The sequence below is a fragment of the Tetrao urogallus genome (genome assembly GCF_951394365.1).
Source record: "Tetrao urogallus genome assembly, chromosome: Z".
NCBI classification, from domain to species: Eukaryota; Metazoa; Chordata; class Aves; order Galliformes; family Phasianidae; genus Tetrao; species Tetrao urogallus.
In genome coordinates, this window is record NC_136816.1 from 63,659,212 (window position 1) to 63,678,639 (window position 19,428).

Genomic DNA, 19,428 nt, shown 5'->3' on the forward strand with positions numbered 1-19,428 from the left:
CAGAGGGATCTGGACAGGCTGGAGAGCTGGGCTGAAGCCCATGGGATGAGGTTCAACAAGGCCAAATGCTGGTTCTGCACTTTGGCCACAACAACTCCAGGTAACACTGCAGGCTTGGGGCAGAGCAGCTGGAAGACTGTGTAGAAGAAATGGACCTGGGGCTATCGATTGATGCTGGGCTGAACACGAGCCAGCAGTGAGCCCAGGTGGCCAAGAAGGCCAATGGCATCCTGGCTTGCATCAGAAACAGTGCTGCCAGCGGAGACAGGGCAGTGATTGTCCCCCTGTACTAAGCTGTGGTCAGGCCGCACTAGAGTACTGTATCCAATTTTGGGCCCCCCACTGCAAGAAAGACATTGAGGCCTTGGAGTGGGTTCAAAGAAGGGCGACAAAGCTGGTGAGGGGTCTGGAGCACAGGGCTTATGAGGAGCAGCTGAAGGAGCTGGGATTGTTCAGTCTGGAGAAGAGGAGGCTCAGGGGAGACCTTACTGCTCTCCATAACTACCTGAAGGAGGCTCTAGTGAGCTGGGGGTCGGGCTCTTCTCTCGTGTAACTGGTGATAGGACTGGAGGGAATGGCTTCAAGCTGCACCATGGGAGATTTAGGCTGGGCGTTAGGAAATACTGCTTGTCTGAAAGAGTGGTCAGGCAGTGGAATGGGCTGCTCAGGGAGGTGGTGGAGTCACCAACCATGGAGGTGTTCAAGGAACGTTTGGATGTTGTGTTGAGGGACATGGTTTAGTGGGAACTACTGGTGATGGGCAGATGGTTGGACTGGGTGATCCTGTGGATCTTTTCCAACCTTGGTGTTTCTATGTTTCTATAATTTTAAGAGCAGGTACATTAATTTATAAGTGAATAGACTTTAAGAGCCAGATTAAGAACAGAAAGAAGAAAAAACTAAGGAATTATTAGGGTTTGGGGTTTTTTGGCTTTTTTTTTCTTCAGTTTAGGTTATCATTTAAAAAATACAATAAAAGGAAATATGTTTAAGAACATAATAAAGCATAAAAAAAAAAAAAAAAAGAGATTCTGGACTCTGTAACTATAACAAAAAGTACACTGTGCCTGTAACAGCTGTACACCAAGTGGCTTAGAGGCTATATAGCAAATATGAGTCTTAGATACACAAGCAGAATTATACTTCAGGAAGTAATCAAAACAAAATAAAAAAAGTATGTACTAGGTGCTCAGGTGTCACAGTGAAAAATAGGCTTGCATAGCTGAAAGCTTGTCTAATTTTCCAACTATATTTGCCGTCATAATAAAAGATACTAGTCTTACACAAACTTTCTTCTGCATACTTCGGAGAGACATTTAAAGATCTAGGTCATTATATGACCATCTAACATATCCAACACCAATAAAATGAGCGTATTTTACTCTATAAAAATGGGGTAATCAATATGCTTTTACCAAGACGAAGCTTTGCCATCATCTGAGGAACTGATTTGGGTCCTTCAAAGGTCTTCAAATTCAGTATCCCCAAAAATAACTATAGGAGTGTGTAAAACAGTATTGTCCTACAAGTCAATACACATTCCCAGACAGCAAATCAGTTACGTTTTCCCCAGAACCAAAACAATTTAATTAGTTTTTTAATGGAACAAAACATAAGCGTAGCTGCCAGTGAGAAGAGTATACGTAAGACTCCTTATATATACTCTTTCCAATCTTGAAGTCTCAAGACTTTCGGATATTTCTACAGAGATTCAAGAACAATACCTCTCTTCCCTAATTGCCTACCCCTATAACTCCCTTATATGATAAGCAGGATCAATCAATTCAAACAGTTCAGAACTTTGAGAGGCTATCTAATCATTTTTCACATTTCACATGAAATGATCAGAATTCCAGTGATGTTTTCACTACACTTCAAGCTTGCTAGAAACAACCAAGTGCTAAAGCTCTGATTTAGTCTGTTGAAACTACAAAGGCAGCCAAACATATGAACATCCCAGTGCAGCCGTGCCAAAAGCCCATCAAGCTGAGTGTCATTCTTCTGACCGTTATGGGGAGCGGTACTGATAGAAATGACAAAGCAAGACAGCAGACATTACAGCACTTCCTTCATCTTTCAGGAATAGATCCCCTCTACTAAATCTTGTAAAGAATCAGCTCCTTACCCACAGTTTAGAGACATATAAGGAATTGATTTTTGCTTTCCCTCATTACTTCCTCAATATGAGAAATATGCTGTAAGAGAAAAGATAGCTGAGTTAGAGTGCAGATGGCAACAGAGAGTGGGAGTAATGAAAAACACTGAGAGTTGCATAAGTATGTGGGCACATCCCCTCATGGCTTTGCTTTCCTCACATCATTCACTCTAACCTCTTACAATTTGTGAAATGAAAGCATCTGTTGTATATGAAAGTATAAAGCCTAATTATTACTTTCATAATCTTTATGTATTTATGTGTAAGAACTAGAATCATAGAATCACAAGATTGGAAATGACCTATAAGATCATCTAGTCCAACTGTCTCTTCATCACCATTGCCACCACAAGCACTGAACCATATCATGCAGCACGTCATCCAGATGCCTCTTGAACACTGCCAGGGACGGTGACTCCACCACCTCCCTGGGCAGCCATTCCAGTGCCTGGCCACTCTCTGAGAGAAACAGTTCTTCCTTATGTCTAATGTAGACCTCCTCTGCTGCAACTTGCAGCCATTACCCCGTGTCCTGCTTGTTGCCTGGGAGAAGAGGCCAAATCCCTCTTCACCACAGCCTCCCTTCAGGAGGTTGTAGAGTGCAACGAGGTCTCCCCTGAGCCTCCTCTTCTCCAGACTGAACAATCCCAGCTCTCTCAGCTGCTCCTCATAAGACTTCTGCTCCAGGGCGCCTCACCAGTTTCGTTGCCCTTCTCTGGACACGCTCCAGGGTCTCAATGTCTTTCCTGTAGTGAGGAGCCCAAAACTGAACACAATACTCAAGGTGCGGCCTCACCAGTGCTGAGTACAGGGGGATGATCACCTCCCTGCTCCTGCTGGCCACACTATTTCTAATGCAGGCCAGGATGCCGTTGGCCCTCTTGGCCACCTGGGCACACTGTCAGCTCATGCTCAGCCCAGCATCAACCAACGTCCCCGTGTCCTTCTCTTCTTCACACTCATCCAGCCACTCATCCCCAAGCCTGTAACACTGCATGGGGTTGTTGTGGCCAAAGTGCAGGACCCGGCACTTGGCCTTGTTGAACCTCATCCCATTCACCTCAGCCCAGTGGTCCAGCCTGTCTGAATCCCTCTGCAGGGCCTCCCTACTCTCAGGCAGATCAACACCACCTCCCAGCTTGGTGTCATCTGCAAACTTACTGAGGATACACTCAATCTCCTCATCAAGGTCATCAACAAAGTTATTAAACAAGATGGACCCCAGTACCGAGCCCTGGGGGACACCACTTGAAACGGGTCACCAGCTAGACTTCACTCCATTCACCACAACCTGCTGGGCATGGACTTCTAGCCATTTCCTTACCCAAAGAAGTGTATATCTGTTCAGACCACGGGCAGCCAGTTTCCTCAGAAGAAGCCTGTGAGGGACAGTGTCAAAGGCTTTGCTGAAGTCCAGGAAGACCACATCAACAGCCCTTCCCTCATCTACCAGACTGGTCACCCAGTCATAGAAGGAGATGAGGTTGGTCAAGCCTGGTTAGGAAGTACTACTTTTCAGAAAGGGTGGTCAGGCACTGGAATGGACTGCCCAGGGAGGTGGTGGAGTCACCGACCCTGGGGGTGTTCAAGGAAAGGCTGGATGTTGTGTTGAGGGACATGGTTTAGTGGGAGCTATTGGGAATAGGTGAACGGTTGGACTGGACGATCTTCTAGGTCTTTTCCAACCTTGGTGATTCTATAAGCACGACCTGCTTTTCACGAACCCGTGCTGGCTGGGCCTGATCCCCTGGACACTGCATACGTGCTGTGCAATCTCATCCAAGATGATTTGTACTATAACTTTTCCTGGTACTGAGGTCAGGCTGACAGGCCTATAGTTCCCCAGATCCTCCTTACGGTCCTTCTTGAAGATGGGAGTCACATTAGCAAGACTCCAATCCTCTGGGACCTCACCAGTTAACCAAGAGCGTTGATAGATGGCTGAGTGGGGCTCGGCAATCACCCCATTTTTTTATTTTTTTTAATTTTTTTTTTAAAAACACCTCCTGCCCAGCAGCCTGCCTGGTAGGATTTTGCTGAAGAACAGGCTGGAAGCTACAAGCCGCCTTTTTCGGCCCCTGCTTTTGATGCCCTGTACTAGATGTCTCACTCTGGGTACCCAGACTTTTCCAATGCTTTCCTATATCTGTCTTCCTACTGTCAACCAGCGTTTCATTACAGCCATGGCACAAGCAGACGTGAAGGACCACAGATGTTGGTAGAAAATACCAACAGGAAAAAACTGCACGTAGTTATCCCTGCTCATGAGAATTTCCACGCACATACATGCACATCAGTTGTTGCCTTTTATAAGATAATTATAACCATTGTAAACAATTCTGGTAGCAAATTAGTTCAAGAATCAATAGAATCACAATGTTCTGGAGTGACCAGTTTCTTGTTAACAACTGTAAAATTAGTAAGGATGCTACTAAGATAATTGAATATATTTGGAATTTTAAGAGAAAAAAAGGTACTATTTAGGGCAATGTTGCCATTTTCAAAAAGATATAATAAATTACATGTAAGTTCATTTTATAGTAACCAAAGTCTACATGAAGGAAAAAAAAGACCACAAGTCCTATGAACCAGATTTCCTTTGTTGCAGGATTTTCCCTAGGAATTTAGGCTAAGATACAACGGGTTCATCTCCTTCACTGTGTTGTTTTCAAAACTAAGTTCTAAACTGACTATCATAATTTACAAGAAAATAAAATTCTGCAAGCTGACACATTCAGCTTCCAGTTCATGAGTTTTTCATGCCATGCACTCCCTTTTCAATCCTCAGGGAAAACAAAGTAACGGAAGGGAACAGAAAGGAAACTTAACATCAACAGGACTTGAGTGAGTTACCCAGGCCTACGCAGGAACATTAAACTATTGAAAGCTAGTAATTATCTTCTTTTACACTAAGTGCCTAGATTTCTCCCAAACCCCTTAATAAAATGAGAAAAGCTCTACATCATTTGTCTATCAGGTGCTTCACTTGATTCCTTACACTGAAGTCACCCACACAGTGCATAATCACACTACATCCATTTCTTGCCAACTTCCATTGTTTCATCAGGAACACATCTGAGAACATCAAAAGTAAATGGGAGTACAGAATGCTTTTCCCTCCTGGATAAGATAAAACACAGATCAAGTACTAAGTCATGTTATCAGTTATTTCTGTGAGAGTTCACAGCTCACTTGACCTTTCTATAGGTCTATGCATATGAAAGAAATTTTGTAACAGAAATTTGTTGTCTGCGATGCTACAAGCTTGTGCTCTTCAATATTTTTATCAGTGACTTCGATAGCGTGACTGAGAGCACACTCACCAATTTTGCTGATGAGTAAGCTGAGCAGTGAGCTGACAAGGGAGAAGGAAAGGATGCCATCCAAAGGGACCTGGAAGCTTGAAAAGTGGTCCCACGTTAACCTAACGTGTTTCAACAAGGTCAAGTATAGTGTGTTGCAGCTGGGTTTATGGCAATCCCTGACTAGGAGTAGAATTCAAAGCGCAGCCCTTGGACCTGGGGGTTCTAGTGGATGAAAAGCTGGATGCAAATCATCTATGTGCACTTGCTGCCTGGAAGGCCAACTGCACCCTGGACTACATTAAAACAGGGGTGGCCAAGAGAGAGAGGGAGATGATCATCCCACTCTGCTCTGAACTCATGAGACACCACCTGCAGTACAGTATCCAGAGCTGGGTCCCGCAGCACAAGAAAGACATGGAGCTGTTGGAACAAGTCTAGAAGAGGGCCACGAGGATGATCAGATAACTGGAGCACCTCTCCGACAAAGAAAGGCTGAGGGAGCTGGGATTGTTCAGTCTGAATAAGAGAAGACTTTGGGGAAACCTCACTGCAGCCTTCCTGTAAAGAGAACCTATAAATCAGAGGGAGACTGACTTTTTACACAGGCATACAATAGGACAAGGAGAAATTGTTAGATTAGATGTTATGACAGTATGGCTAAGCACTGAAACAGGTTGCCCAAACAAGCTGTGGATGCCCCACCCCTGGACTTGTTCAAGACCAGGGTGGACCAGGCCCCAGGCAGCCTGATCTAATACCTGATAAAGGAACTCTTACTGCAGCATGGAAGTTGGGCCATCTAATGATGGTCTTTGAAGTCCCTTCCAACCCAAGCCATTCTATGATTCTGTGATTCTACCACATACAATTTGGCTACAAGATTCGTACAGATCTACCAAAGTACTGATGGATTATAAGACTGCAATAGATATAAAAAACTACAAATTTACAGAACATTGATCTCAACAATCCCAGTCATACAATGGAATAATGTAGCCTCCATTATGCTTAGCTATTTTTTATTACACAGCATTTAAGAATTCAAGCAAACTGCCAGAGCAGTAGCATTTGTTGTCTGTCACAGACAAACAAACTTTAAGAAGTTCTGGAATAAATTTCAGACTGAAATCAAACAAAAATACTTCTTCAACCTTACCATTACTCCATATAGTGTGCACACTTAAGAATCCATATCTACACTACTTTATTTTGTTGCAAACATGAACAATTATACTTACATACAACCGAGAATAATAGCCGGTCATTAAGTCAGAATCTGTATTAATTGTACTTGCCCATATCTTGTCAAACAAAAAACAACAAGAAAAAAAATACAGATGGCATTTTGTTAAAGTATGCCAAACAAGATAGGGAGGAGACCATAAAATTTACTATTAACTATATACAATATTCACAAATATTGAGACATCCAAGAAAGCAGAGAAAAAGAAAACAAAAAGATTTTACACTTCAGATAGCACAGATACATCCACAAAAGTTAAGCAACGCTCATGCACTCCATCCCTCTCTCCCCCAAAAAGAAGCCACAAAAAACACAAACTCTTTCAGAAAAGAAAGCTGTTAAGTGACACTTCCAATCATAACTAAGTAAGTACCTTGGCTTTAATGTGGACACAGCTCCTGTTGCACTTGAGACTGAAGCTGATGGATCAGCACATGAACTTTTACACTCTTTTTCAGCCCGGTCCTCCTGCTCTCTTTCACGAGCCTCTGAATGAAGAGCATAGAAATGACAACAGAACTCAGAGTTCTACTGAGTGAAACAATTATCTTCATTTTAAGACTTACATAAGTTATTTGAAAAAATAACAGTAAGTAAAGCATTTCACCTGAAAATGGCTTTGTTACTCTTTCAAATAATTAAATTTCCATTGCTACCATAAAGATCACTCAGAAAAACTAAAAAAAAAAAAATCCAAAAAACTTCCAGTTATTAGTTTGCATAGTTTATCATATTTGTCAATAGCTGGAAAGCTTCTCATACAACAGTGCCAATATTTCAACATTTTCAATGTTGTATTAAAATAGTACGAATCACTTCAGAGAGCTCTTGAAATTTTCATAGCAAGAAACTGAGTTAGAACTGAAGTTATCACAGGTGCAAATAACTTATTTCCCATAAATTATATTTAGTTATCTTTTTATTTATTTTCATTTTACTTATTGAAAAAGAATTCCAGTAAATAGCAAAGTAAAATCAAACAGAATCATCCATTTCAAAGTTGAGTTAAGAATCTCATACACCATGGTGGGGTTAAGATACAAGAACAAATAAAGCTGCCATAGTTCTAAGAGTGAGATACAGCTAATCTATTTCTAAGAAATCTCAAATAACTTCCACATAGCAAAGAAAAAAAACCAACAACTCTCCTTCTATATGAGAAACAAAATTTTCCTGTTTGCTCACAATGCACAGAAACATTTTCCTCCAAAAGAGAAACAGAAACAACTACAAGATACAGATTCAGATGACACATTATTAGTTCTCCTAATTCCCAGCTAAAGGAGAAGAGATGTTCTCAAAAGAGATCATCACAATTATTTCAAAGTTAGAAGTCAGTAGTGTATTTTATGAAAACTGAAAAAAGTTCACAATACCATATTAAAAATAAAAAAAGCTGAATTATATACAAAGCTTTGTCATTTTTAGTAAAATGACTAAACTTGTGATCAATCATATGCTGTGTTTCTTTTATGGAGAAAATTCTAGAAATTCTTCTTAAGGACAACAGAGGAGAAAAGATGTCCAGATACAGTTCAAAATGTCTTGACTTAAAAACATTACACTTCCTTGTATTAAGTTTATAAAATTTCTCTTCTAATTTTTTGATAGGAGATGGTTTCCCAAAAGAGATCATAGTTTGATGTAAACAAGGATTGAATCTGAGTTTTCAACATGAAATAAATATTACTGTATTTTGATTTGATTAGTATAGAAAAGGGTTCAAATTAAACCCTGGAGTCCCTTGTATATTTGAATTTCACAATGTCTGAAAGTCTGTAACGTCAACAAGCATCCACAGAGCTGAACCAGCATGATTCCATGTAGAATCAAGCAATAAAGAACAACCAACACTGCACTGATCTCATTCTTCCAACAGAACTGCAGTTTCCTGATGAAGGACTTCCAGACTACTATCTTCATAAACTGAAACACTTCAGAGAGAAAATAAAATTTTATCTCAGCTATAAGCTTCTCAACCATAATCGTATGAATAACACAAAGAAAAAGAAACCAAACTTGGTTTCTTTTTCTTTTCTTGGTTTCTCAAACAAAAAAAATCCACTCCATTTTCTGCACATACTCAGTGGAAGAAGAAAGCACAGGTGTCTGGAATGGCAAAAAGAACTCTAGAACATCTTCCATAGGCATCTTCTAGGCATCTTCCATATTTGGAATACTGTTTGTTTAGATAAGAGAAGGAAAACATACAACTCTCATCACCTTTTTCTTGCAGGCCAACCATTCCCAGCACAGTAGAAAATAGAAAAAATTATGAGCTGCTGCGTAACTAACTGTATGTCACAGAAGACATTTCCCTACTATTCTGCATGTCTAATTTAAAGCTCTCTGAATCAAGTTCCCTTTCAAAATAAAAACAATAGTTTGAGTTAAAAGATGGGACACGGGGAATTGATTTCAAACTAAAAGAAGGCAGACTTACATTGGACATAAGAAAAAGGCTTTCTTACAGCAAAGGCAGTGAGGCCCTGGAACAGGCTGCCCAGAAAGGTGGTGACACCACATCCCCAGGGACATTCAAGACAAGGCTGGACCAGGATCTAAGCACCCTGATCTAATAGTAGGTGTCCCTATTCTTCACAGGGGGAGAGTTCGACCGTTTGACCTTTAAGATCTCTTCCAACTCAAACGATTCTGTGATCCTATGATGAGTCTTATATTTAAATTCAGCTTTCTTCCTGGGTCGGTGTGTAACGCCTCACAGCAGGAGTCCTGCAGTTGCTGATCCTTCGCACACTCTGACAACATATGCAAACGAGTAGTTTTTCCTATTTATCCGTCTCCACTGTGTTCGAGATTGCCTTCCTGCAGCACAGCTGCACTACTTCATTCCCTAAAAGCCAGTTTGAGCCACCAAAACATCACTCCAACGGAGAACAAAACGCGTTTTAAAACACACTAGCTAACTGCTCGCGCGTTTCTTACCCAAGACCTTCCTGCTTCTTTCCACAGCAGTTCTCCTCGTCTGCTCAAACATGGCTTCGAGATCGAAAGTCCGAGCCTTCTTCCCTAGAAACGCAGACAAGCGGACGGTCAGCGCGGCTCGCCCGGTCAGGGGCGGTACGGGCCGCCCAGGCAGTGCGAGTCACCGGGCCCCGCCGCTCGCCTCCCGCCCGAGCCCCTCGCCGAGGTCTGCCGGCCGCAGCGACGCCCCGGCTCCCCTCAGTCGCTCCCCGTCCCGCATCGCAACGCACCGAAGCCCGAGAAGCCCATGGTGGCCGCTAGCTCCGGGTCGGCTCCCGCCTGCATCTCAGCGTCTGCAAAGAGGAGAGGAAGAAAATAACGGCGGTCAGCGAGAAGCGACAAGGCTGAGTCCAGCCCGGCCCGGCCCGCCACTCACCACCCTCAGCAGCCGGCGGCTCCATGCTGCGGCCGGCCCGGAACCACAACAGCCGCGGCAGGAAGCGGCGGGGCGGAGAAAGGCGCAGCCGCCGGCACCGCCTCACAGGGCGAACGGAGTCTTTTACGTGTCAGGGGCCAGCCCTTCTGTCAGCCACCAGGCCGTTCGGAACGGTTCTGGAGCCAGACAGCTGCTGTGATCAGAATCACACAGAATCACAGAATGGCCAGGGTTTGAAGGGACATCAAGGATAATGAATCTCCAACCCCCCTGCCACAGGCAGGGCCACCAACCTCCACGTTTAATACTAGATCAGGCTGCCCAGGGCCCCATCCAATCTGGCCTTGAACACCTCCAAGGACGGGGCATCCCGTGCCTCTCTGGGCAGCCTGTTCCAGCACCTCACCACTCTCTCTGTAAAGAACTTCCCCCTGACATCCAACCTAAATCTTCCCTCCCTCAACTTAAAACCATTTCCCCTTGTCCTGCTGTTATCTACCCTTTCAAAGAGTTGATTCCCCTCCTGTTTGCATGCTCCCTTTAGGTACTGAAAGGCTGCAATGAGGTCACCCCGCAGCTTCTTTTCTCCAGGCTGAGCAAGCCCAGCTCCCTCAGCCTGTCTTCATAGGGCAGGTGCTCCAGCCCCCTGATCATTCCAGTGGCTCTCCTCTGGACCCTCTCCAACAGCTCTGTCTTTCTTGTCTGGGGGCTCCAGACCTGGACACAGTACTGCAGATGGGGCCTCACAAGAGCAGAGTAGAGGGAGACAATCACCCTTCTGTCCCTGCTGGCCACCTCTCTTCTGATGGATCAGGACACTAAATGTGATGTATAAAAAATGGGCTCGTCCCACAAAAGCCAGCTTCTCCAGTTTCCAAGGTTGGAAGCATTTCAGTAATGCAAAGCACAGCTACTGTGCTCACAAACAGTGTATTCTGAGTTGGTGGACCTGCAAGGCTCACTGACACAGCTCTTGGCTCCACGCAGCACCACTCATAGTCCAAACCCAATGTCTGAGAGCAGCGTCCCAACACTTGCCTTATGGACCCTTCAACCATCTTTGTAGCTCTCTTTGTTAGTCATCTTTGTTAGTTTAACACTAACAGATCTACATTTCATGTCGTGCCCAGACAGCACGCAGCCCTTAGTAGAGCCGTGAGCCGAGCCAGCACACTGCATCTCAGTGACAGGGATGGATGACCCCGGATTTTGTAAACCCCCTCATCATAAACACGACTGCTGCATTAAGATGACTTCTGCTCCTGCACTCCAGCTCAGTCTGTGTGTATGCCCACATAGAGGGGCCTGTGCTCTTTTTTGTTCCACACTGACACGTTTGTTCAGCAACAGCCATAAACGTATTACTTTTAGAACCCGTATTTTAGTTTAGCAAAAGGAATTCATAACTGATACTAACAAAACTTTCCATTTCAACTTCAGTGGGTTGAGAGTCTTATTTCCCTTAATAACTGCACTGGGAATATAACAAATACTTTCATCTTTTGCCTCACAAGCACGGCTGTCGCTGAGGCCAAAAGCCAGCAACAGCGGCTCTCCTCCAGACACCCGGACCGCCGCTCCAACCCGCCCGCCAGCCGCGCCGCACCCCGCCCCGCCCCGCCATTACGCTCCACGTTATCACACGCCCAGCCCCTCCGCTTCAGCCCCCCCCCCCCTCCATCTCCGGAAGGCGGAACTGCGTCAGCTACGCGAGGCCTGTCGGGATTTGGCGGGGTGCGGAGCGGCGGGTTCGCGCTGTCTGTGTGTGCGGGGGCGGCACCGCCCGCTCGGCTCCGCCACCGCCCGCTCGGCCCCGCCGCCTCCGCTCGGCCCCGCCGCCGCCATGCCTGCCGCCATCAGCCCCGCGGCGCCCGCCGGGCACGAGGCGCTGGAGATCGCGGGCCGCATCGTCGATCGACAGATCCAAGACGATCGCTGCTACCCGGACCTGTCCGAGCTGCTGGCCGTGCCCGCGCCCGGTGAGCAGCGCCCCGTCAACCTTCGCGTGCGTCGCCTTAGCCTCCCCGCTCCCGCTTCCCCTCCCGCCGCCCTTGGCAGGGCAGCCTCGTGAGCCCGGGCTCCACCTCCCGCCCCGGGCCGCCATGGTCCCTCGAGGCCCTGGCGGTAGCGGGACTGGATCTATCGCGGCCGGGCCTCGTAATAGAGGCAGCGCAGTGTGAGAAGCGGACATGTACCGCTCCTCGGTGCTGTCTCCCCCGAAGGGATTTGGGCGTTTGGTTTCCACTGTGCGGTGCGCCTCGTGTTGCCAGGCATCCAGCGGCATCCTGAAAGCACCGGTAGCCTCACTTTCTCTCTCAGGCTACTTTGAATGACTTTGATTTCTCAGTAGCCACATGTCACGTGTAGTTAGGTTTCTCTGAAAGAAATGCCTCCTTTTTGATTAAAGGAAAATGCAAGAGTTACATAGAGAAAAATAACACTATTTGATAGGGCAAATTCCTGGCTACAAAACACTGTCAACATAGTTCTCATCATTAGCTATGCATTTTCATCAGTCGTGAAAATGAACCTGCATGCCACAATCTGCTCCAGCAGAGGTGACCTGCAGCCACCACTGCTGCTGAAACATTTTCCTGTACTCACACCCACTGTTTGGTCGCCACAGGCATTCAACAAGCAATGAAAGATGCCAGTGGGTGCCATTTTTTGGCATGGAGAAATTCAGTGACACATCTTTGCTTCCCATGCACTTCCATGTCAGATGCCATTTTGTCAGACTCCCCTTCTGCTGCCATCTGTCAGAGGGCAAGAAAATGTAATGGAATATTGGCAGGAAGGTTCAGTGTCTGCTGCCATACTCCAACATCCACTTATGTTCTGGCCAACAAAATAGGAAGCATTACTTTCAGAACAGCCTTTCCTAGTTAAGATGTAGGGTGTAGCTTTTCTCAAACGCTGTGTCCTTTCTGAAATGTCACAGCAGCATTTCCTACTTTGTACAACCACCAGCCTGTATGAGTGAGCAGTAAGGAGGCACTGTGGGTGATCTGGTCAGTGTGCATCCAGTGGGTGTCGGGATGCCTTCAGATAAAAGTATGAGTGCGTAGCCGAAGTGTAGTTGCCTGTGCCATCAGAGAGTTGTATTACATAAGATAATATAGAGCCTTGGGAAGTTTAGCTTTATGCTAAGAGCTAAGAATACACTTTTTCTAGGTGAATGATTATCTCCTGGCTTGCTCACATGACATTTATTGCCAGGTCATAGGCAATAAATGAAAAAAGGGCAAGAGAGGATCTTGGAGAAAACAGCATAAAAAGTAGCCTGGGGCCAGATTAATTATTCTAGTAGTTAGTTTGTAAATCTTTTCAGATTTATTTTCACAGATTAGGAAAAGAAAAAAAATTGAGGAAAATAGAGAATTTTCTTTCTGTGTGTGAAAACATCCAATTATTTATAGGAACACTAATTTTTGTTGTTCTTAATTGCAGGTAGCCCTACTGTTTCTGGCATGACAGATATGGATTATCCTTTGCAAGGTCCAGGCTTGTTGTCTATACCTAATCTTCCAGAAATCAGCTCGGTTCGCAGAGTTCCACTTCCCCCAGAGCTAGTGGAGCAATTTGGACGTATCCTGCTGAAAAATAATGTGTTGGGTTTTGTATGTGACAGTGCTAGTATTGAACTTCTACGCTTTTATAATCTTTTTTCCCTAATACTTCTGTCAGACTCCTATTAATGAACTTTGATATTGTTTATATTCTTATTTCAAGGCTCCAAGTGGTAATAAGGTCAATTTGTGTAGAGACGCTGGTGGAATTAGTTCCTGTATAAGGAACTTCAGGCGCTTATGGTACATAGTTTGTGTACTGTTCTATCTAGAGCAGGTTTGTTTTTCTTAATATTCCAAAGGAGATTGCCTTTGCTGGTCTGAACTCATTTCTTCCTTACATCAGTATTACTTCAGATATGCAATGCAATTGCATGATGGGAGTATTTCCAGAAATCAGCAGAGCTTGGCTAACAATTGACAGCGACATTTTTATGTGGAACTATGAAGATGGGTATGTTTAGAACATGTTCTGGATTATATAATGTTGATAATTATGTCTTAACTAAGCAATTATTATAGTTGGAGATTGCCTACCTGCAATGCAGAGGTGTGCTGTTCTGTTGAAGTTACCTTGATTTCTTTTAGTTTTTTACTAAACTTCTGAGTAGCAAGTGTTGAAGGAGTTTTGAGAGTTACAATGTTGACAAATTCTCTACTTAAACTACTAAGAACTACTTAAAGTACCTTTTCTTAGATTTCAGCATTAGATGATATCCTATAAATCCTGTTTTATATGTGCAAGTATAGTGATCAGTGGTTATTTAGGATAGTAGTGTGGCTGTATACTCTTAATTATTTTTAAGGTTGTGTGATGGAAGCTTTCCTGCGTAACTTATTTGAGGGATGCATAAAATTGAAAATAATCTAATAACCATTTCAAATGGCAGTTTTTAATATCCAGATTTGTCAGATTCTTTTTTTCTGCTTATTTTCTAGTGGTTTTTATGTGTATGAATATTAAGAATTTCTTTATAGAATTTGTTGTGTTTTGTTTTATCCTCACATCACTCCTCCCCTTACATTTCCAATGTGTCATAGAATATAAAGCATGTTAATTAACTATTTACCAGGTAATAGAATTCTTTATGGTGTTAGGTTGCTAGGGAGGAGGTTGGAACTTCTTTTTGATATTTTTTGATACAAAAAAGATGCCATATATGTTCCTTTCTCTAGATGTTAATTATCCTTACAGATGCTAGTTAATGTAATTCAGAGTGGACTGTGTAAATTAACTAAAACCAAAACCATAAAATAGTGCAGTTTGATTTCAGGTTTAAAATTTTCCCTTAGAGAGATTTGTCATTCTGTTCTGCTGGATCTGTTTTCACCCAACGCAAAAGGGGGAAGATGTCTTCCAAACATAACAATATGTATTCAAAATGTTTTAAAAAGTACTAAGAATTCTAAAATACGGGTATCTGATATTGTTTACTTTGCTACTATGTGACATCTGACACGGCTTATGCAATTGCGTGGGTTTTTTTTCCTGTTTTGTTAACAGTGGCGATCTGACTTACTTTGATGGCCTTAGTGAAACTATACTTGCAGTGGGTCTTGTAAAGCCAAAGGGAGGTAAGAAGTATATGACAGCAATTAGACTTAAATAGTAACTGATCTTTTATATATGGTTTTTGTATGTACTTCTGTAAAAACCTGTGTTTTACTTGGTATATATGCAAGATAAATTGTTTTGTTTTTAGAAACGTGATTTAATAAATTACAGGTGAAAATTAATGTTCAGTTTAACAATCATATTGATGAGCTTGGAAGAAATCTCATGTCGTACTAACATTTGTGCTGTTAATACGTTGCCACAATAACTTCCTAGGGATTCTGATTTCTAGCGCTTGCAGTTCATTTGATACCTAATAACGTGACATAATATTTAAATAGACACTGAAGTAGCTTTCTAAGAGAATTGTAGTTAATTAAGAAAAAAGCGTTTTTAAGAAAGAAATGTTTTTGAGTTCTTGTATTTCATGAAGTGGAAGCTGAACAGCTGACTATTACTCCTTTGTAGCTCTAGAATTTTCTAGACCACAACCTAACCATACTACCCTAACTAACCACCCTCTGCTAAATCATGTCCCTGAGCACCACATCCAAACGGTTTTTCAACTCATCCAGGGATGGTGATTCAGCCACCTCCCTGGGGAGCCTATTCCAGTGCTTAACAACCCGTTGTGTAAACAAGTGTTTCCTCATATCCAACCTAAGCCTCCCCTGGCGCAACTTGAGACCAACCCCGCTCTCGCTGTAAGCACCTTTCAAGTATTGGAAGAGAGCAATAAAGTCTCCCTTCAGCCTCCTCTTCTCCAGACTAATCAGCCCCACTTCCCTCAGAAATGACTGTTACTTCTAACCATCTGCTGCATCTCATTAATATGGTGGATACAATCATTGTGAGTCTTGCGAGCTTGACTGCAAAGTAAAATTTGATTTTTTTTCCTTTTTTAGGCATATTTCAGCCTCACGTACGACACTTACTTGTTCTGGCAACCCCTGTGGATATTGTGATCTTAGGGCTCAGCTGTGCAAATACACAAGCAGGTAGTTGTCTCCCTTTTTTTATATTTCTCTATTTATGTAAATTAAAGAACTGGTTGTGCATTAACAATTATACAAGTATGCATGCATGGTCATGTTATCAGTAACAGATTAAATCTGAAAACAAGACCACACTTGTGGTGATTTTTAAATCATGTTACAGACAAGGTACAATAATTTCATTTTTATAGGGGGAGTACCTTCTGGATCCCAGACTGATGTAGGACAGTAGAGTAGTACTATTCACATGTTTAATTTGGAAAGAGCATTTGAAACAGATCTTCCTCTTAATTAAACTTCATAAGGGGAAGAAGAGATAGCCATGAATCAAGATAAAAAGGCGACGAGTGTGGTTTGTTAATCTAGTTGTCATTTGTTTCAAACCACAGGAAAAAAAGGAACCTGATACCATTTTAATGGTTATCTATATTAATTAAAAAAAAAAAAAGTTGAGAAAATGAGAGAATAATAATTCCTTTGTTCCCTTTCTACAGTTTTTTCCAGTGAAAGAGATATGCAGAAATTTGATTCAGAATTGTTGGGATTGAGAGGAGATAATGATATTTCCTTTCTTGGAAACGTATGCAGTGAGTGTTTTATTTTAATAGCAAGATTCATTACTCTGTAGGTCATCCTGAATAATAGCTATTATGGATTTATTTTAGTAATTACGAAATTTCCTATCATTTTTCATGTTTTTTGAAATGTTTCTAATTACAGGTCTGATGTTTATACAATCTATACTGTTTATAGAACTTAAAAACTAAAAGCCAGAGAGTTCTTGTTTATTTAAGGTACTGGATCACTCAATGACAGTTTGTCAGGTGGAATGCAGCTTCTACCAGACCCTCTCTATTCACTTCCTACTGACAACACTTACATTTCTTCAATAACATCCACTGATAATGGACGTATCTTTCTGGCTGGAAAGGACGGCTGCTTATATGAAGTAGCTTACCAGGTGATTAAGCTTTATTTTTTATTTTTTAATGGTTGTAGGTTAGATTCTTAGACTCTTTAGAATTCTGAAACATGTCAAGTCTACCGTCTTTTTTCTTTTATTGTTGCATTACATGGTTTAATTGAACAGCAGCTCTGAGTTCTTATATGAAAAATAACAGTACAGCTTTGGTCAACTTAAAATAGTTGAGATAATGATAATCTGCACCCCTTTCACATAAAATTTTTGTTTTTGTAATCAGTGCTTTCAATTAAGAAATATATATTGAAATTAGTGGCATGTATTTAGATTTTTACTTGTTTTCACACTTGCAATTTTACTGCCTTCTTAGGATAGCTTTTAGCTTGTTTTTTCCTTTGTCCTGAGTTTTCTTTCAACACCTTTTTTGAATTGCAGGCTGAGGCAGGCTGGTTTAGTCAGCGATGTAGGAAAATCAATCATTCAAAGAGCGCATTGTCTTTCCTTATTCCTTCGTTGCTACAGTTTACGTTCTCAGAAGATGGTAGGTACTGATGTAAAGATTTCCTCAACTGTTAAATATAAATTTGAAATGGTTATTGTTCTTTTGCTTAATTTTATTCTAGATTTGTATTCATTATGTGAAACTGTTTGACTTAAATCCTGTAAGAGTCCTCCAGGACTCTTATTTTTATTAACTTGCATTTAATTATTTTTTGGTTATTCTGTAGCATTTATTCTATTAAACTTGTTTTCACCAAATCAGTTGTTGATTTGTTACTTCTCCCTTTTCTTTCCCTACTGTCAAGATCCTGTAGTTCAAATTGCCATTGACAACTCTCGAAATATCTTATACACCCGGTCAGAAAAAGGAGTCCTGCAAGTATGTTACTTTCTCTAATAGCTGTGTGATATGTTATAAATGTGTACATAATTTTTTTTAAAGTTTTCTTCAGTACTTGGAAATTCTCTGTATTTGTGACAGAGCATTTCATTTTTCTCTAACAGAGTTTGCTTAAGACCTAAAATACTTTATTCTGAGGAAAAGCAGCCTTTTGATCTTTCTCACAAATATATTGAAACATGATAATCGGATAAAGATGGCATTCTAGTTACTGCATAATACATGAAGCTGTAAGAGTAAATTCAACTTTAGATCAACTACACTGTACTGTTAACTTGCAGGTTTATGATTTGGGCCAAGATGGTCAAGGAATGGCACGAGTTACTTCTCTTTCACAAAACGCTATTGTTTCTGCTGCTGGAAGCATTGCCAGGTATATATGTAGTAGGTATACTATAAAGAGATTTTCTGTAAGGCCAATAGTTTCACAGTGTATTTTTTGAAGGATGTTTTTTTTCCTTGTTTCTTTGGATTGACAGACTACAAGGCTTTTTTGGTTTTGTTTTCCAGAACAATTGATCGTTCTGTATTTAAGCCTATTGTTCAAATAGCGGTGATTGAAAATTCTGAATCCATAGACTGTCAACTACTTGCAATCACACATGCAGGTAAGAAGGAAATGCTAGTTACTCCTCTTTTTAACTGATAAATGTCATCCACACAGTTAAACAAAATTGATGTTTTCCTTTTCATGGAACATTTCATTCTGGTATATCAAGTTATGTTAACAAGTTGTTTTGATATTTGATGCAAGTATAATCTGGTCATACAAATCATTATCCACTGTTTATATCCAAGATAGCCAGCAGAAAGTGGTGTGACAGAAGTAATTCATGAAATCAGTGGTGGACCTTGAGTTAAAAACCTTGATGAACCTATATTTTAACAAGAAGCATGGTAATAGCTACAGAATTTCATGTATGTCTGAACTTTGCATGTACTTTGTCTAAAGTGGTGTTGCTGCTAATAATGATTAGAGTTACATCAGACTGCCTAGAGTTGACTTTCCTTTCTTTTGGTTTAGGTGTCCGACTGTACTTCAGTACTTCACAATTTAAGCATCCAGCAGCTCGTCCCTCCATGTTAACTTTGGTACATGTCCGTTTGCCTCCTGGATTTTCAGCATCTTCTAATGTAGAGAAGCCATCGAAGGTTCACAGAGCTCTTTATTGCAAAGGTACAGTAGACACATGTCAGAAGAGTAGTAAGTTTTTTTAATTTTTTGTTTTCTGTGACTGTCACTATTACACTCTTTTATATCAGGAAAGAAGGGGAGGACATGTTTCTGTGTTGTTGACCCTTTCAATCACGCATATTGATTTAATCCCCGAAGTAATCTTCAGTTTTTTCACCTAAATTCTCTTCAAACATCTTATGAAGTGTTTTCTACCTACTTGAGGCTCATTTCTGTTTGAACCTTTC

At 41.8% G+C, this 19,428-nt stretch overlaps 2 protein-coding genes across 2 annotated transcripts in view; one reads left to right on the forward strand and one right to left on the reverse strand.

Annotated features, from left to right (window-relative positions):
- The window catches only part of WDR70 (WD repeat domain 70), a gene marked incomplete at both ends in the record, with an annotated part of 144,152 nt that extends 134,063 nt beyond the window's left edge, over window positions 1–10,089 (reverse strand). The window contains 4 exons of the mRNA XM_079548964.1: window positions 7,077–7,191; window positions 9,650–9,733; window positions 9,919–9,981; window positions 10,068–10,089. Coding sequence (XP_079405090.1) covers window positions 7,077–7,191; window positions 9,650–9,733; window positions 9,919–9,981; window positions 10,068–10,089 — 284 coding nt within the window. The remainder of the gene's footprint in view (window positions 1–7,076; window positions 7,192–9,649; window positions 9,734–9,918; window positions 9,982–10,067) is intronic.
- A 3,430-nt stretch (window positions 10,090–13,519) lies between these two features.
- Window positions 13,520–19,428, forward strand: part of NUP155 (nucleoporin 155) — a 29,947-nt gene continuing 24,038 nt past the window's right edge. The window contains exons 1-10 of the mRNA XM_079548314.1: window positions 13,520–13,652; window positions 13,991–14,087; window positions 15,138–15,208; window positions 16,094–16,186; window positions 16,978–17,144; window positions 17,541–17,646; window positions 17,912–17,985; window positions 18,288–18,379; window positions 18,517–18,614; window positions 19,031–19,183. Coding sequence (XP_079404440.1) covers window positions 13,535–13,652; window positions 13,991–14,087; window positions 15,138–15,208; window positions 16,094–16,186; window positions 16,978–17,144; window positions 17,541–17,646; window positions 17,912–17,985; window positions 18,288–18,379; window positions 18,517–18,614; window positions 19,031–19,183 — 1,069 coding nt within the window. The 5' untranslated portion in view covers window positions 13,520–13,534. The remainder of the gene's footprint in view (window positions 13,653–13,990; window positions 14,088–15,137; window positions 15,209–16,093; window positions 16,187–16,977; window positions 17,145–17,540; window positions 17,647–17,911; window positions 17,986–18,287; window positions 18,380–18,516; window positions 18,615–19,030; window positions 19,184–19,428) is intronic.